At 33.6% G+C, this 13,520-nt stretch overlaps 1 protein-coding gene across 2 annotated transcripts in view; it reads left to right on the top strand.

Moving 5' to 3' along the window:
- MTREX (Mtr4 exosome RNA helicase) overlaps window positions 1-13,520 on the top strand; it is a 99,467-nt gene that overhangs the window by 27,277 nt on the left and 58,670 nt on the right. For both annotated transcript variants that reach the window (XR_004284008.1, XM_032336229.1), the window contains exons 9-16: window positions 841-939; window positions 1,563-1,665; window positions 3,100-3,231; window positions 4,732-4,811; window positions 6,663-6,773; window positions 8,336-8,437; window positions 11,084-11,209; window positions 12,290-12,440. Coding sequence is in view for 1 of the 2 variants with exons in the window: in XM_032336229.1 (XP_032192120.1) it covers window positions 841-939; window positions 1,563-1,665; window positions 3,100-3,231; window positions 4,732-4,811; window positions 6,663-6,773; window positions 8,336-8,437; window positions 11,084-11,209; window positions 12,290-12,440 (904 nt within the window). In the remaining variant the exon portion in view is untranslated. The remainder of the gene's footprint in view (window positions 1-840; window positions 940-1,562; window positions 1,666-3,099; window positions 3,232-4,731; window positions 4,812-6,662; window positions 6,774-8,335; window positions 8,438-11,083; window positions 11,210-12,289; window positions 12,441-13,520) is intronic.

Genomic DNA, 13,520 nt, shown 5'->3' with positions numbered 1-13,520 from the left:
TGACCTGGCTGAACTTAACCCACTGAGTCACCCAGGTGCCCCACAAGTGTGTATTTGTAACTGCCATCTTAAACCCAGTATATAAGCATGTCTGAGAGTAGGGGCTTGTAAGCTCCTAACCTGATCTTGATTATTTCCCAGGTTTGGAAATTAGTGCATTTACTCATTGAGTGAGGCCTTACGGTAGAGAATTTCCTCTAAGACCTCAGTACCAGGAAAAAGCTGTGCATCTCCTGAGCATGTGATTTGATTCTTGTTATGTTAACATAGCCTTTTTACTGTGTTTCCCTTCTGTTTTTGTAGTCCAACTTTCCTGCCCTTTTTCCCCCCTTTTTACCAGTATTCTTACTGTTATCTGTGTATAAGCTCTCTAATGGGATTTTGTAATATCCTTGTTGCTTCTGTAGGATAGAAACCTATTTGATCTTCTGGAGGAGCTAGATCAATTTAGTAAAGCTCCGAAAAACCTTTGTGGAGCAAAAAAAATCCCATTTTACCCCAAGGAGTATTCTCTGTCACCATACTACTGCTATGTAGGAATATGCGTTGTCTTTAATTATGGCATCACAGGTCTAGGGTGTGAATCCAAGATCATTATTGAAGCTCACATCATGTTTTTGGCCCTGATTAGGGAATAGATGGTAGTATAATTTAATAGACCTAATTTTTCCACATTTTTCTCTTGCCCGGTTTTGATATTTTTTTAAGTTTTTTCTCTTTTTAAAATGTTGAATTCAAAAGTTTATTTCTTCAAGATCTTCTAGGTAGGTTAAATATTATTTTGAAGAAATAAAATTATGTGTTTAATTGTTTTTCTTTTTTCTTTTTTTTTTTTTACAGCCTTGTCATGTAATTTACACAGACTATCGGCCTACTCCTTTGCAACACTACATTTTTCCAGCAGGGGGAGATGGCCTGCACCTTGTGGTTGATGAAAATGTAAGGGAGTAATTATGATTTTTTTTAATGTTATGTTAGTCACCATAAGTACTTCATTAGTTTTTGATGTAGCGTTCCATGATTCATTATTTGTGTTTAACACCCAGTGCTTACTGCAATACTTGCCCTTATTACCCATCACTGGGAGTAATTGCGATTCTTACCTATAATGTCATCCTTGCTTGTTCCTACCTATTTTTACTTAAACTGAAGTAGAATGGTAGAAGTCCATTTTTTTTCTTAAGTAGTTTTGTGGTCCAGAATTGTTGGGTTTGTATGTAGTTTTATTTCAAAAATTATATGTAATACTTGTGTTTGTCTTATGCATAAATGAAGATTTTTCTTCTTTCCCAGTTTTTTTCCTTCTTCTTTCCCAGTGTTTTAAAATGCCTGAAGAATAGGGACTTAGGACATGTTTCAGATATCTTATGTTTTGCTTTTCCCAGTTTTAATATCTCTCCCTTTTATGACTTATTATACACAACATTTTTTAACTCTTTCAGTGACCTTTGTAATAATTTTTACATTATTTTTATTTTTGAGGAAGCTCTGTTTTGAGGTATGAAAAAAATGTTTGTATTGTAGTTAAATATTAGTGAGGTTATTTAGAAATCTGATTCCAGGGTGACTTCAGAGAAGATAATTTTAATACTGCAATGCAAGTACTTCGAGATGCTGGTGATTTGGCAAAAGGAGATCAGAAGGGACGGAAAGGAGGAACAAAAGGTAATGTGGAACTTTGTTCACTTTTTCTCCTTGGGAAGCTATATAAAGATCTAGATAGTATAAGATAAAATTGTATAAATAAAGGCACATCTCTTTTTTCTTATATGACATTGAGATATAATTCATGTACTATATAATTCATTAAAGTATACAATTTCATAGTTATTACCATGTAACAGAATTATGCAGCCATCACCACAATTTTTTTATTGAAATTAGTACACCATAAAAATTGCCATTTTTCAGTGCATAATTCAGTGTATTTTAGTGTATTCACAAACTTATGCAACTACTAATTCTAGAACATTTGCATCAACTCAAAAAGAAGTCTTTTATTCCTTAGCAGTTATTTTTCATTTCTTCTAACCTCTTCGCCTGCCCCTCAGCCTTACACAATCACTAATCTACCTTCTGTCTCTTATTTTCCTTTTCTAAATGTTTCATATAAATGGAGTCATAATTTGTGTGGTCTTCAGCATCTGGCTTCTTTCACTTAGTTTGTTTTCAAGTGATGAAAACAAAAACAAGGATGAACCTTGAAAACAAGGTTCATCCATATTACAGCATGTTACTCCTTAATTCCTTTTATAATCAAAAAACATTGTATTAAATGAATGTATCATATTTTATTTATCCATTCATCAGTTGTTGAACATTTGGGTTATTTCTCTTTGTTGATTCTTGTGAGTGATGCTGTTATTTATATTTGTAATCTACCAGTTTTTATGTAAATGTATGTTTTCTCTTCTCATTGAATGTATACCTAACATTGGAATTCTGAGTCATGGTATTTCTGTGTTCAATCTTTGGAATAACTGCCAAATTATTTTCCAAAGTGGCAGCCCCATATTACATTCCCATCAAAAGAATATGAAGTTTCCATTTACTCCACATCCTTACCAGTACTCACTGTAATCTCTTTTAATATAGTCATCATAATGGTATGAACTGGTATCTCAGTGTAGTTTTAATTTACGTTTTTCTCATAGCTAATGATGTATCTTTTAATGTGCTTCTTGGCCATTTGTGTGTCTTATTTGGAGAAATACTTATTCAAATCTTTTCCCCATTTAAAAATGAAATTGTCTTTTTTTTGTTGTTGTTGAATTATAAGAATTTGTTGCATACTCTGAATAGTAGATCCTTACCTACTTTTTCCCATCCTGTGGGTAAAGGTTCTCTTTTCCCTTTATTGTTGGTGTCTGTTGAAGTACCAGAGTTTTTAATTTTAATGAAATCCAGCTTATCTGGTTTTTTTTTTCTTTTGTTGTTTGTGCTTTTTGTATTATACCTAGGAATGCTTTGCCTAATAGCAAATCATGGATATTTATTCCTCTGTAGTTTTTAAGAGTTTTATAGTTAAAGATTTTATATTTAGGTCTGTATTCCATTCTGAGTTAATTTTGGGGTGTGGTTTATATATTCTTTTTGCAGGACCATCCAATGTGTTCAAGATCGTGAAGATGATTATGGAAAGAAATTTTCAACCTGTAATTATTTTCAGTTTCAGTAAGAAAGATTGTGAAGCCTATGCACTTCAGATGACCAAATTAGATTTTAACACAGGTACTATATAATTTCAACACAGTTTTAATGTTATGTGAAAATAAATATAAATATTTTAGTAAGAAGATTAATCTTATGATTAATCTGTTATGTATTGCTAGGATATGCAGTTCACATTACAGTTACTGGAATGTACTCATTACAGTTTTATAAAAGACCTTGTTTTATCATTTCCTTCTTTTTCTTTTGTTTTATTGTAATGTTTAAGTACATTGCTTTGTGTAAAATCCAAATGGCCTACTGAAAAATACTAGGAATATACTCTCTTGTACTTCATTGCCATAAACTCCTTTGTTACTGTGGCTCTCTGTGTGACAACTTAAGGCTAGGTTACTTGGTCAAATCACTTTCTGCGTAAAGAGTACTTTGCTTCAGTTTTCTAAAAATCCAAACCGGAAGACCTGCCTTTTACCTAATTGTGGTATAACCTTTAAATAAAGTAAGATGGGGCTCCTGGGTGGCTCAGTGGGTCAAAGCCTCTGCCTTCAGCTCAGGTCATGGTTTCAGGGTCCTGGGATCAAGCCCCGGATCGGGCTCTCTGCTCAGCGGGGAGCCTGCTTCCTCCTCTCTCTCTCTCTCTGCCTACCTCTCAGTCTACTTGTGATCTGTCAAATAAATAAATTTTAAAAAATAAAAAAATAAAATAAGATAACTTGTATTAAATTAATAAATTTTTCTCACATATTATCTGTGAATGTAACTCATTTAAAGTTACACAGCAAGATAGTAGCATAACCTAGCCAAAAATTTGGCATACTTTATACAAGCCCATTTATTATTCAGTTCATACTTTTACCTATGTAATCCTATATAATGAGAAGTAAATAATATCCTTGATCACCCAAAATCAAATATCTGTTGTATTGCTTTCATTATCAAAGTGTTATTAATTAAACCCATGCATTTTAGAGCTAATTTTTACTTCTCCATTGGCAAAGTAAAAACAGATATCCCACATAAACTCCTGAAGCTAGTAATATTTTATTTTTCAGTTGAGTGAATTGCTCTACTTAGATGTGTTTCCTTATAACCACCGGTGCTGCATTTGCTTAATACTAATTAATTGAACAAATATTTATTGACTACCTGTTATTAAATAGACATTGTACAGTAAGGCAGTATAATAGTTAACGGCATAGACTTTGGCATTGCTCCTCTAACAGTTAATAATAGCAGCCTCTATTATTTGCTGTAAATCTCATTTTCCTCAATAACAGGTATAAATTATCCCTGTGATCTGTAATTGTAAGACTTAGATATATGGCACTTAGTGTAGTTTTTGTTAATTTTATAAGATAGTACTTTTATTCGTGGATGAATTCTGTTAGATATATTTTGAAAGGCATTGAATTTTATTAAATAGTAATTTTAATCTACTTTTGTCTTCTGTATTAAATACTCTACTTTTATTCTTTATAAACCTATACTCTTGGAAATCTGTGAAGTTTGGTATATCACTGATTGACTTAGATATTTATGTACCTTTGAATTTTTTCTTAGATGAAGAAAAGAAGATGGTTGAAGAAGTATTCAGTAATGCCATAGACTGCTTGTCTGATGAGGATAAAAAACTCCCTCAGGTTTGTGTTTAGTGTCACTAAGTAAAATGTGGATATTAAGTGTGATAGCCTCTTTTTACTTGCCTTTCTTGGTTTTGTTACTACATATTGCATTGTTTACACACTTAGTAAATATTTTTAAGTCACTAAATTTCTTTTTTCTTTTCTTTTTTTTCTTTTTTTTTTTAAGAGAGAGAGAGAGTTTGTGTGTGTGTGTATATGAGCAGGGGAGGGGCTGAGGGAGAGGGAAACAGAACCCCCATCAGGCTCCACACTCAGTGCCCAACATAGGGTCCAGGGATCCAGTTCCATGTCAAGTTCCCTGCTCAGTGGAGAATCTGCTTCTTCCTCTTCCTCTGCCTTTTCCCTCTGCTTGTGCTCTCTCCCCTTCTCTCTCAAATAAATAAAGTCTTTGAAAAAAGTCAGATGCTCAACTGTCTGAGCCACTCAGGCACCCCAGAGTCACTAAATTGCTTAATTCAGAAGTCTGCCAAACAAAACATCTAATGAAAATCCTGTGTTCAGTGAGGAATTTAATGTCTACTCTACTTTTACTCCAGAGAATTTTTTCTTCAATTATTAGAATTGCTTGGGGATTTCTAAAATGTACTGATGACTGGGTGCCACTCCCAGAGGTTCTGATTAATTGGTCAGATGTGTTTTGTGGTCATTAGAATCTTTCAGAAGCTCTCCAGATGATTCTGATGTGCATCCAAACCTGAGAACTCCGGTAATGTGACCTAAGACATGAAAATTTTGTTTTGTGAAATGAAAGTTGAGAGATTATATTCTGCTTCCAAATGATTACTCTCATATGTAAAGAATTTATGGTAAAAAGATAATAGCATGTTTCTCAGTGTTTATTTTTTATTTTTTTTTAAGATTTTATTTATTTACTTATTTATTTGACAGAGAGAGAGAGAGAGCAAGCACAAATGGGCAACAGTGGAGGGAGAGGGAGAAGCATGCTCTCCGCTGAGCAGAGAGTGGGATATGGGGCTGGATCCCAGGACCCTGGGATCATGACCTGAGCCGAAGGCAGGTGCCTAACTGACTGAGCCACCCAGGCACCCCTGCTTCTCAGTGTTTAAAATACTGTCTAAATTTTTTCCTAAGGTTTTTATTTATTTATTTCACACAGTGAGAGTGAGCGAGAGAGGGAACACAAGTAGGGGGAGTGCGAGAGGGAGAAGCAGGCTTCCCGCTAAGCAGGAAGCCTAACTCGAGGCTCAGTCCCAGGACCCTGGGATCATGACCTGAGCTGAAGGCAGATGCCTAATGGCAGATCCACCCAGGCACCCTAAAATACTGTTTAACTTAGAAGATCTTCTTGTAATTTTTCTTCCCAGCTGAATTAGTATTTGAGAGCTAAGACATGTCTTTATACATCTTTGTTATCCTAGTTTTCTATAAAAACTAATAGTAGACATGTAATTGCATTTGGTAAAGTGTTAATGAGGATGAACTCTTCAGTAATTAATTTGTTTTTAGACGAAGTACATATTAATGTTAAGTAAGCTTTATACTTACTTATTTTTAGTTGGAGCTGGTTAATGTTAAGTTTATTTTGTGCAGATGTATACTTTGTCCTCATTTCTTTAGTAGTTGCCAAGATGAAGTGATGCTGGAAAATTTGAGGCAGGAGTGCATATATGAATTTTATTTAAAGTATATTTTTCATATTAAGGAAAGCTAGGGCAGAATTGAGTTTTGAGTTAATCTGTGGGAATACGGGTTTGGATTTCGCTTTTATTCTGAAAAGTTATAACATGCCTTTAAACAGCTTTTCATTGCCCATTTTTCTTAATTTGGTTAATTTAACATACTCTATTTTCCTTTTTCGTACATCACTGAAAAATACTTCAATCACAGGTTGAACATGTACTTCCTCTCTTGAAGCGAGGAATTGGTATTCATCATGGCGGTTTACTTCCTATTTTGAAAGAAACTATAGAAATTCTCTTTTCTGAAGGATTAATAAAGGTATGATTTTATTTATTATGCCTTCGAGTTGTTTTGTATGAATAGTTTGAATGTTATTATTGTTATTTTTTTTAAGTAGGCTCCACACCCGATATGGCCTATGAACTCACAACCCTGAGGTTAAGAGGTGCATGTTTTATCGACCAAGCCAGCTAGGTGCCCAACAATTTGATTTTTATGTATCGTGTTATTACTTCATACATTTTGGGCCATATGTAAAATATCATTGGTTTTCTTTCCAGTAATAAAAGAAAGAAATGGTAACACTACACAGTGTGGAATTTTGCAGAAGGTGCTATTTAGTTTTCAAAGTGGAATTGATTCTATGAGTGGACTCATCTATATACAGAATAAAACGATTAGAGAAGACAAGGAGAATTGCTGGTAGTTATAAAGAAGAGGTTTTTTTAGGATGTGCTAATTCAAACTACAGAGAGTCTAATTTAATTTTAAAGTTTATATTGATATCTGTACTCAGAAATGGGGTATTAAAAATCAGAAACAACTTCAGAATGTAGTCTTAAGCCTATGTATGATTTATAAATGATTTTATTTAAAATCAGGTTAAAATTTTAAAAATCAGATTTATCATGAGAATCTGAGCACTAAATAGGATATTTAGAAAAAGTTTACTCATTTTAAAGAACATACTTGAGATATTTTAGATCAAGAATTGGTCACTAGTGACTTTCTACCTAGGTCCTGGTGAGGCCCTCTTGGAGTTCCTTTGTAGATTATTGTTGAGGCTCATTTTAAAGAATCTTTTCTTAAAAACATAAATGATACTTAGTGGTGGTAAAAGTCAAATAGAATGATTGTAAATAAAGTAAAAGATGAAAGACCGTCCATTTCATTTCTCAGGAGTATTCACTAGCAAACATACAAATAATTCTTGACTTACTTTGTAAAGAAAAAAATTATACCACCCATGTTATTATCCAGTTTTGTCATATGTGTAACTTTTCATTCTTTTTAGTAGGTGAATAGCTTTTTATTGAGTTGATGAAATAAAAGATGTTTTTATCTTCTTCCCTACTAGTGGAAATTTAGATTAATAGTACTTCACTTATTTTATTTGTATATATTTACACCTTTGTGTGCTTAAGCCAGTTATTTGTGTAGTCAGTTTTTTGGTGGTAAGATCTTAACAGTGAGCTTAGCCACTGATTCTGTTCTTCCCTCAGAGATCCTGGGGGTAGGTCCAGAACTGTTGTATCATCAGTAAAAAAGGCAGGAAATGTAACTTTCAGTGTTTAGAAAAGTAATCTGCAACCTCATGCTTTGTACATTAGATCAGTAGTATCCTCTTTAAGTTACCACCACTGGAATTTAAAAAAACTATTTTCCCAGAATTAAAACATTTCTGGGATACAAGGGACATTAGATATTATTTGGTAGTTTTATATATAAATACTGAATTACATCTGAGAGTAGCATGTTGTCTTATTTTTGCATTATTCATTAACAACTGATTTTAAAATTAATGTTTATATTTGAAAATTACAAAACTAATTTTTCAGCTTAATAAAATACATGTTTAATCATATTTTTCAATTATTTAGGCCTTATTTGCCACAGAGACTTTTGCTATGGGAATTAATATGCCAGCTAGAACTGTTTTATTTACAAATGCCCGGAAATTCGATGGGAAAGATTTCCGATGGGTAAGTAAAATAATTACTATACTTGGAATAATTTTTATCTTTACTTGTTTTACCTAAGGTGATTTCGGCTTACATAATCTTTGAGATTTTCAATTCTAAATACTGAGGAACTTACACATAAATCAGTAAACAAGTTCATCAAGGTTTAACTTCAGAGCTGTCATTTCTATCTGTTCGGGTTTGGGGTTTTTTGTTTTGTTTTGTTTTGTTTTGTTTTTTGGCTAACCTAAAAAGAAAATTCTCCCTCGGTAAAATATTTGATGAAGAGGGTTAAGTGTGTAGATGATTTATAAGTGCTTTAAAGTATTTTAAATATATCTAGAATGTTCATTTCTTAAAGTTTAGGGTATTTAAGGCACCAAATCTACATTGGCTCCAGTTGCAGCTATTTTATCTTTCAGGTTTAAAATAGAAGTTCTAAGAGGTTCACACATAATGTTTTTTCTAAGGCAGAAGGAAGGAGAGAAAGTTGTAATTGCAGGTAAAATGGTGACTTTGGGTAGAAAGTAAATTCTTAGTCCAGAGATTCAGTATCGTTACCAAATTTAAACTCTGTTAAACCCAATCTCTAAAGAAAGTAGCAGATGAAAATTGACAGATGTGCAATAAAATATTGTATAATGGATTCTGAGAAGTATGTACAGAAGGATAAAGCATAAAAAAAAGAAGTCACTTATATAAGAGGAGTCATGGAAGGCTTCATTAGAGAAAGCAGTTGTCAAACTGAGAAACAACTGCACATGGGTATTTACTAGGTTGACAGTGGAGCTTCACAGGGGTGAAAAGCAAGTAAATTTCTACTTTATCCATGACAAGGCAAAGACTCAGTTAAACTGGTATTTGGGAGACATTTTTAAGTAGCCAGCTATTCTTCAGTTAATCTAATCCTTGAAAGTGGTGATTCTTTCATACACAGAGAAGTTGCTGGCAGTAATTACTAATAATCAAAACACTGAAAAGCCCTCATGGTAGAGTTATAAAGGCAAAGCATTTTTTCTTGATTTGTTTTATTTTAAAATGTTTTGATTGCTGTACAAAAGAGAAATACAAATACAGTGAGGCAGTTGCCATTTGTCTTTAGAAATTTTACAATCCTCAAAAATTTTCTGTAACCTATAACTTTCTAAAATTGAACTATTGGGGCCTGGGTCGCTCAGTTGGTTAGCAACTGCCTTCAGCTCAGGTCATGATCCTGGAGTCCCCAGATCAGGTCCCATATCGGGCTCCCTGCTTGGCCAGGAGTCTGCTTCTCCCTCTGACCCTTTCCCCTCTCATGCTCTCTCTATCTTATTCTTTCTCAAATAAATAAAATTTTTTAAAAAATGAACTTTTAATAATTTAATTCATGTAGAATGTGATTCCTGTTTATAACACAGTTAATAGTTTCAGGTTTTACATTTTAAAATATTGTAAATTTAAAAAATCTTTATGTTGGGCCCCTGGGTGGCTCAGTCGTTAAGCGTCTACCTTCAGCTCAGGTCATGATCCCAGGGTCCTGGGATCAAGCTCCGCATCGGGCTGCCTACTCAGTGAAGCGCCTGCTTCTCCCTCTCCTGCTCCCCCTGCTTGTGTTCCCTCTCTCTCTCTGTCAAATAAATAGATAAAATCTTCAAAAAAAAAAAAATCTTTGTTATCTATCAGTTTAAAATTACTTAATTTTCTAAATAAAATTGATGCCATTAGAAAATAAGTCTTTTGTGACTTTACATACTTCTTGGCATCCTGAGAACCGTAGAGTAAGTCTGCAGAGTATAGTGGATAATTGAACTTAAGAAAGCAATCTTTTCTTGATGATTCAGTATCATATTGTTAAACTTAAAAACCATAACATCCCATAATGTTGTAATGATGCCCTTGGGCCCTGTTGAGGTTCTGTTGCATTGTCTTTTTGAAATGTTCTTTTCAGATCTTTTTTAGGATTAGCTCTTTTGTTGTTTTTTCTAGTGCCTTTGTTTCTCCCAGGTTGTTAAGTCTGTTTTTGATGCTATCAGTAATATGCATCCTTATAGTTTAACCTTCTTGTGTCAGGTATGTTTTGGGAATCTGAGAACTGTAGACCCTTTCCCTCACCAAACAGTACAGAAGCACTTACAGATAAAACTTTGCCCAGTGTCTCAGTAGTTGAATGTCACCCTGAAAAGGCTTACTAATCTTTTTTGACTACGTTCTTCTTAACGATGAATGGTCTCTACTGAACTCCAGGGATGTATACCAAGAAAACAAGAGAATTATACTTTAAAAATAAAAAAAGTTTATTTTATATTCATTTCACTTTGCAGAATAAGAAAGTCTATTATGATCAAGTCAGAATTGGTATTTTATAGAGTTCGACTCCTTCTTTGCTTTCTTTTAGACTTTTCCACAACATCTGGCTCAAAGATATTTTATGTCAGTTAGTTAACATTCTTTATCTGTACCTTTGGTGTATATGATCATTTTGGAGCTAAAATTTTGTTCTATGACATTATTCTTAAGTGTTTTGCATTTTTGTGTTTTTACTTAAACCCCTAAAAGTTGATGTTTTTAGTCATATTTTCTTCTTTGGAATACATAACTTGTGCTCTTGTATTTTGTGATAAAAATTTAAGAATGTATTTTTCACCAGGTTTTCTCCTAAACTCTGGATTTTTAATTATGTTCACCCAGATTTCTTCTGGTGAATACATTCAGATGTCTGGTCGAGCTGGAAGGCGGGGAATGGATGATAGAGGAATTGTAATTCTTATGGTGGATGAAAAGATGAGCCCAACAATTGGAAAACAGTTACTTAAGGTAACCAAGTTAAGATTCTGCTCTCACCAGCAATTTGAGAAACATACTTCAGAAGCCACTTTGAAATTAGCAGCAGGTTTAGCCACTCACTGAAGGCTTGTTTTAAAGAGAAACAAGGGGTGGTGAACCAAAAAAGGAATTTATTTTAGTCAGGCCAATACCGGGAAGATAGAGGACTAGTGTTTCAAAGGTTGTCTCCAAAGTGCCAAAAATACTTTACAAGTTTCTGTAAGGAAAAGTGGTACAAAGTTCCCTGGATACATGCAGGTGGGCATTGCTGGTCAAGTTATACATCCTTTTGGGATTAGTTATCAGTGGAGTCTTACTAGCTCAAGGAAGTCCTCCCTTCAGGGGGTAGTTTTGGTTCTCAGTAGGGGATGCTTTGTGCGCAGGGGTCTTTTGTCTGAGTTAAGAGACTCAAATATGTAGACAAAAAATGATCTGTAAATTGGTAGGGTGGGGAAACTTCCGTTTTATGTCACTCCAGGCAGCTGAGTTTTAAGGTGCTAATTTTTATCTAAATATCTTTCTGAAATGAATTTAGTGTATACTTTGTCAGCACAGGCTAGGTTATGTTACAGTAACCTAAATCTCAGGTACTTAAAGGTTTATTTCTCTTACTTGTTCAATGCAGGTTTATAGAGGAGGTTCTGCTTACTCTTGTTTAAGGATGCAAGATGATGAAGAAACTGGCATCTTGAACATGAATAGTCTGTGCTGGAGGGAAAAGATAGCTTTTCACACCAGCAATTAAATACCTGCCCAGAAAGTGACACATCATTACAATTTATTTGCCCCACCCACCAGGGATCCAGAAAATGTAGTCTTACCAAGTGCCAGTAAGGCAGAGAGCTAAACATACTTGGCAAGCAGTATTTAACAAGTACTGTTGCTACTTAGTGGACTTTTTCCATTCACTTTCCTAAAGATTAACTATTTATTACTTTGTATTGGTCATTTAAAAGAAAGAACTTATTTGTACAGTATTCTTTAACATGGATTAAAATATTAAGCAGTTTAACAGGTATCTATGTAAATTTTATTTGAAAAAAATCACATTGACCTTTTTTTTCCCCTTAGGGCTCAGCTGATCCTCTAAATAGTGCTTTTCATTTGACCTACAACATGGTTTTGAACTTACTACGTGTAGAAGAAATTAATCCTGAGTACATGTTGGAAAAATCCTTTTACCAGTTTCAGCATTATAGAGCAATTCCAGGAGTAGTAGAGAGTAAGTATAAAATTATCATAACAGAGCCTTCTTAGCTAGTAGAGTAAATAGCACAATTCCCGCATTACTGGCTGCCTAGGCCATTGTTTATTTTTGGTTAGCCAAATACTGATTTTTGACCAGAACTGTGATCTGGTCATTTATAACCGACTAGAATATTTTAAAGTAAAAGAAAACCCTGCTCTAGTATACTTTTCAAGAGTTGGTTCAAATTTAATGTAATTTATTATAATAGGTATACTATATGATAGCTCATGTTCATGAGTCATAACAAAAGAACCTGGTATATTAAATTTCACCTGTAAGAAGCATGTGTATATTAGTCTTGCCCTTGTACTGTTCTCTCATTATAAAAGAGTGCCAGAGCATAAGTTTATAAATAAGGAAATTTAATACTCCAACTGGGATTTCAGTTCAGCCTTTTTAGAATTTCTAGCTCCTATTATGGTAATGCTTTCTAAAGTTCAGAAAGTGTTCTGTGGTAACTGTTTAAGTAGAATTGTGTATTGATCCTTACCTTAGAGGATATGTTTAAGTAGAATTGTGTATTGATCCTTACCTTAGAGGATATTTTGGTTGATCATCATGTAAAAACTGATTAAAATCTAAAACAGAGGCAAAGATTGAAAATAATGGTTTTGGTAGATCTTAGAAAAATAATTCTTAGTCATTTTCAAGAAGAAAAACTGGAAAACTGAGCAAAAGATACAGAGGAAAGTTAAAATCATTTGTAACCTTACACAGAGCCAGCTGCAACACTCCATAGCTCTTCTAACATTTTTCTTTCTCATACAAAGGTGTTGTTTTGTTTTTGTTTTTGTTTTTGTTTTTTTAAGGTGGGATTAAATACGTTAGTTCTGCCTTACCCACGGTTATGTGTCAAGATTCCCAGTGGATACCTGAAATCACAAATAGTACTGAGCCCTATATATACTATGTTTTTTTCCTATACATACATTCATTCCTTTGATAAAATTTAATTTATAAATTAGACACAATAAGAGATTAACAACACTAATAGAAAAATTACAAACATATATTGTAATAAAATTTATGTGAGTGTGGTCTCTTTCTCTCTAA

The sequence above is a fragment of the Mustela erminea genome, chromosome 3 (genome assembly GCF_009829155.1).
Source record: "Mustela erminea isolate mMusErm1 chromosome 3, mMusErm1.Pri, whole genome shotgun sequence".
Taxonomy (NCBI): Eukaryota; Metazoa; Chordata; class Mammalia; order Carnivora; family Mustelidae; genus Mustela; species Mustela erminea.
Note: the sequence above shows the minus strand (reverse complement) of the source record. Positions and strands in the feature narration are given on the sequence as shown.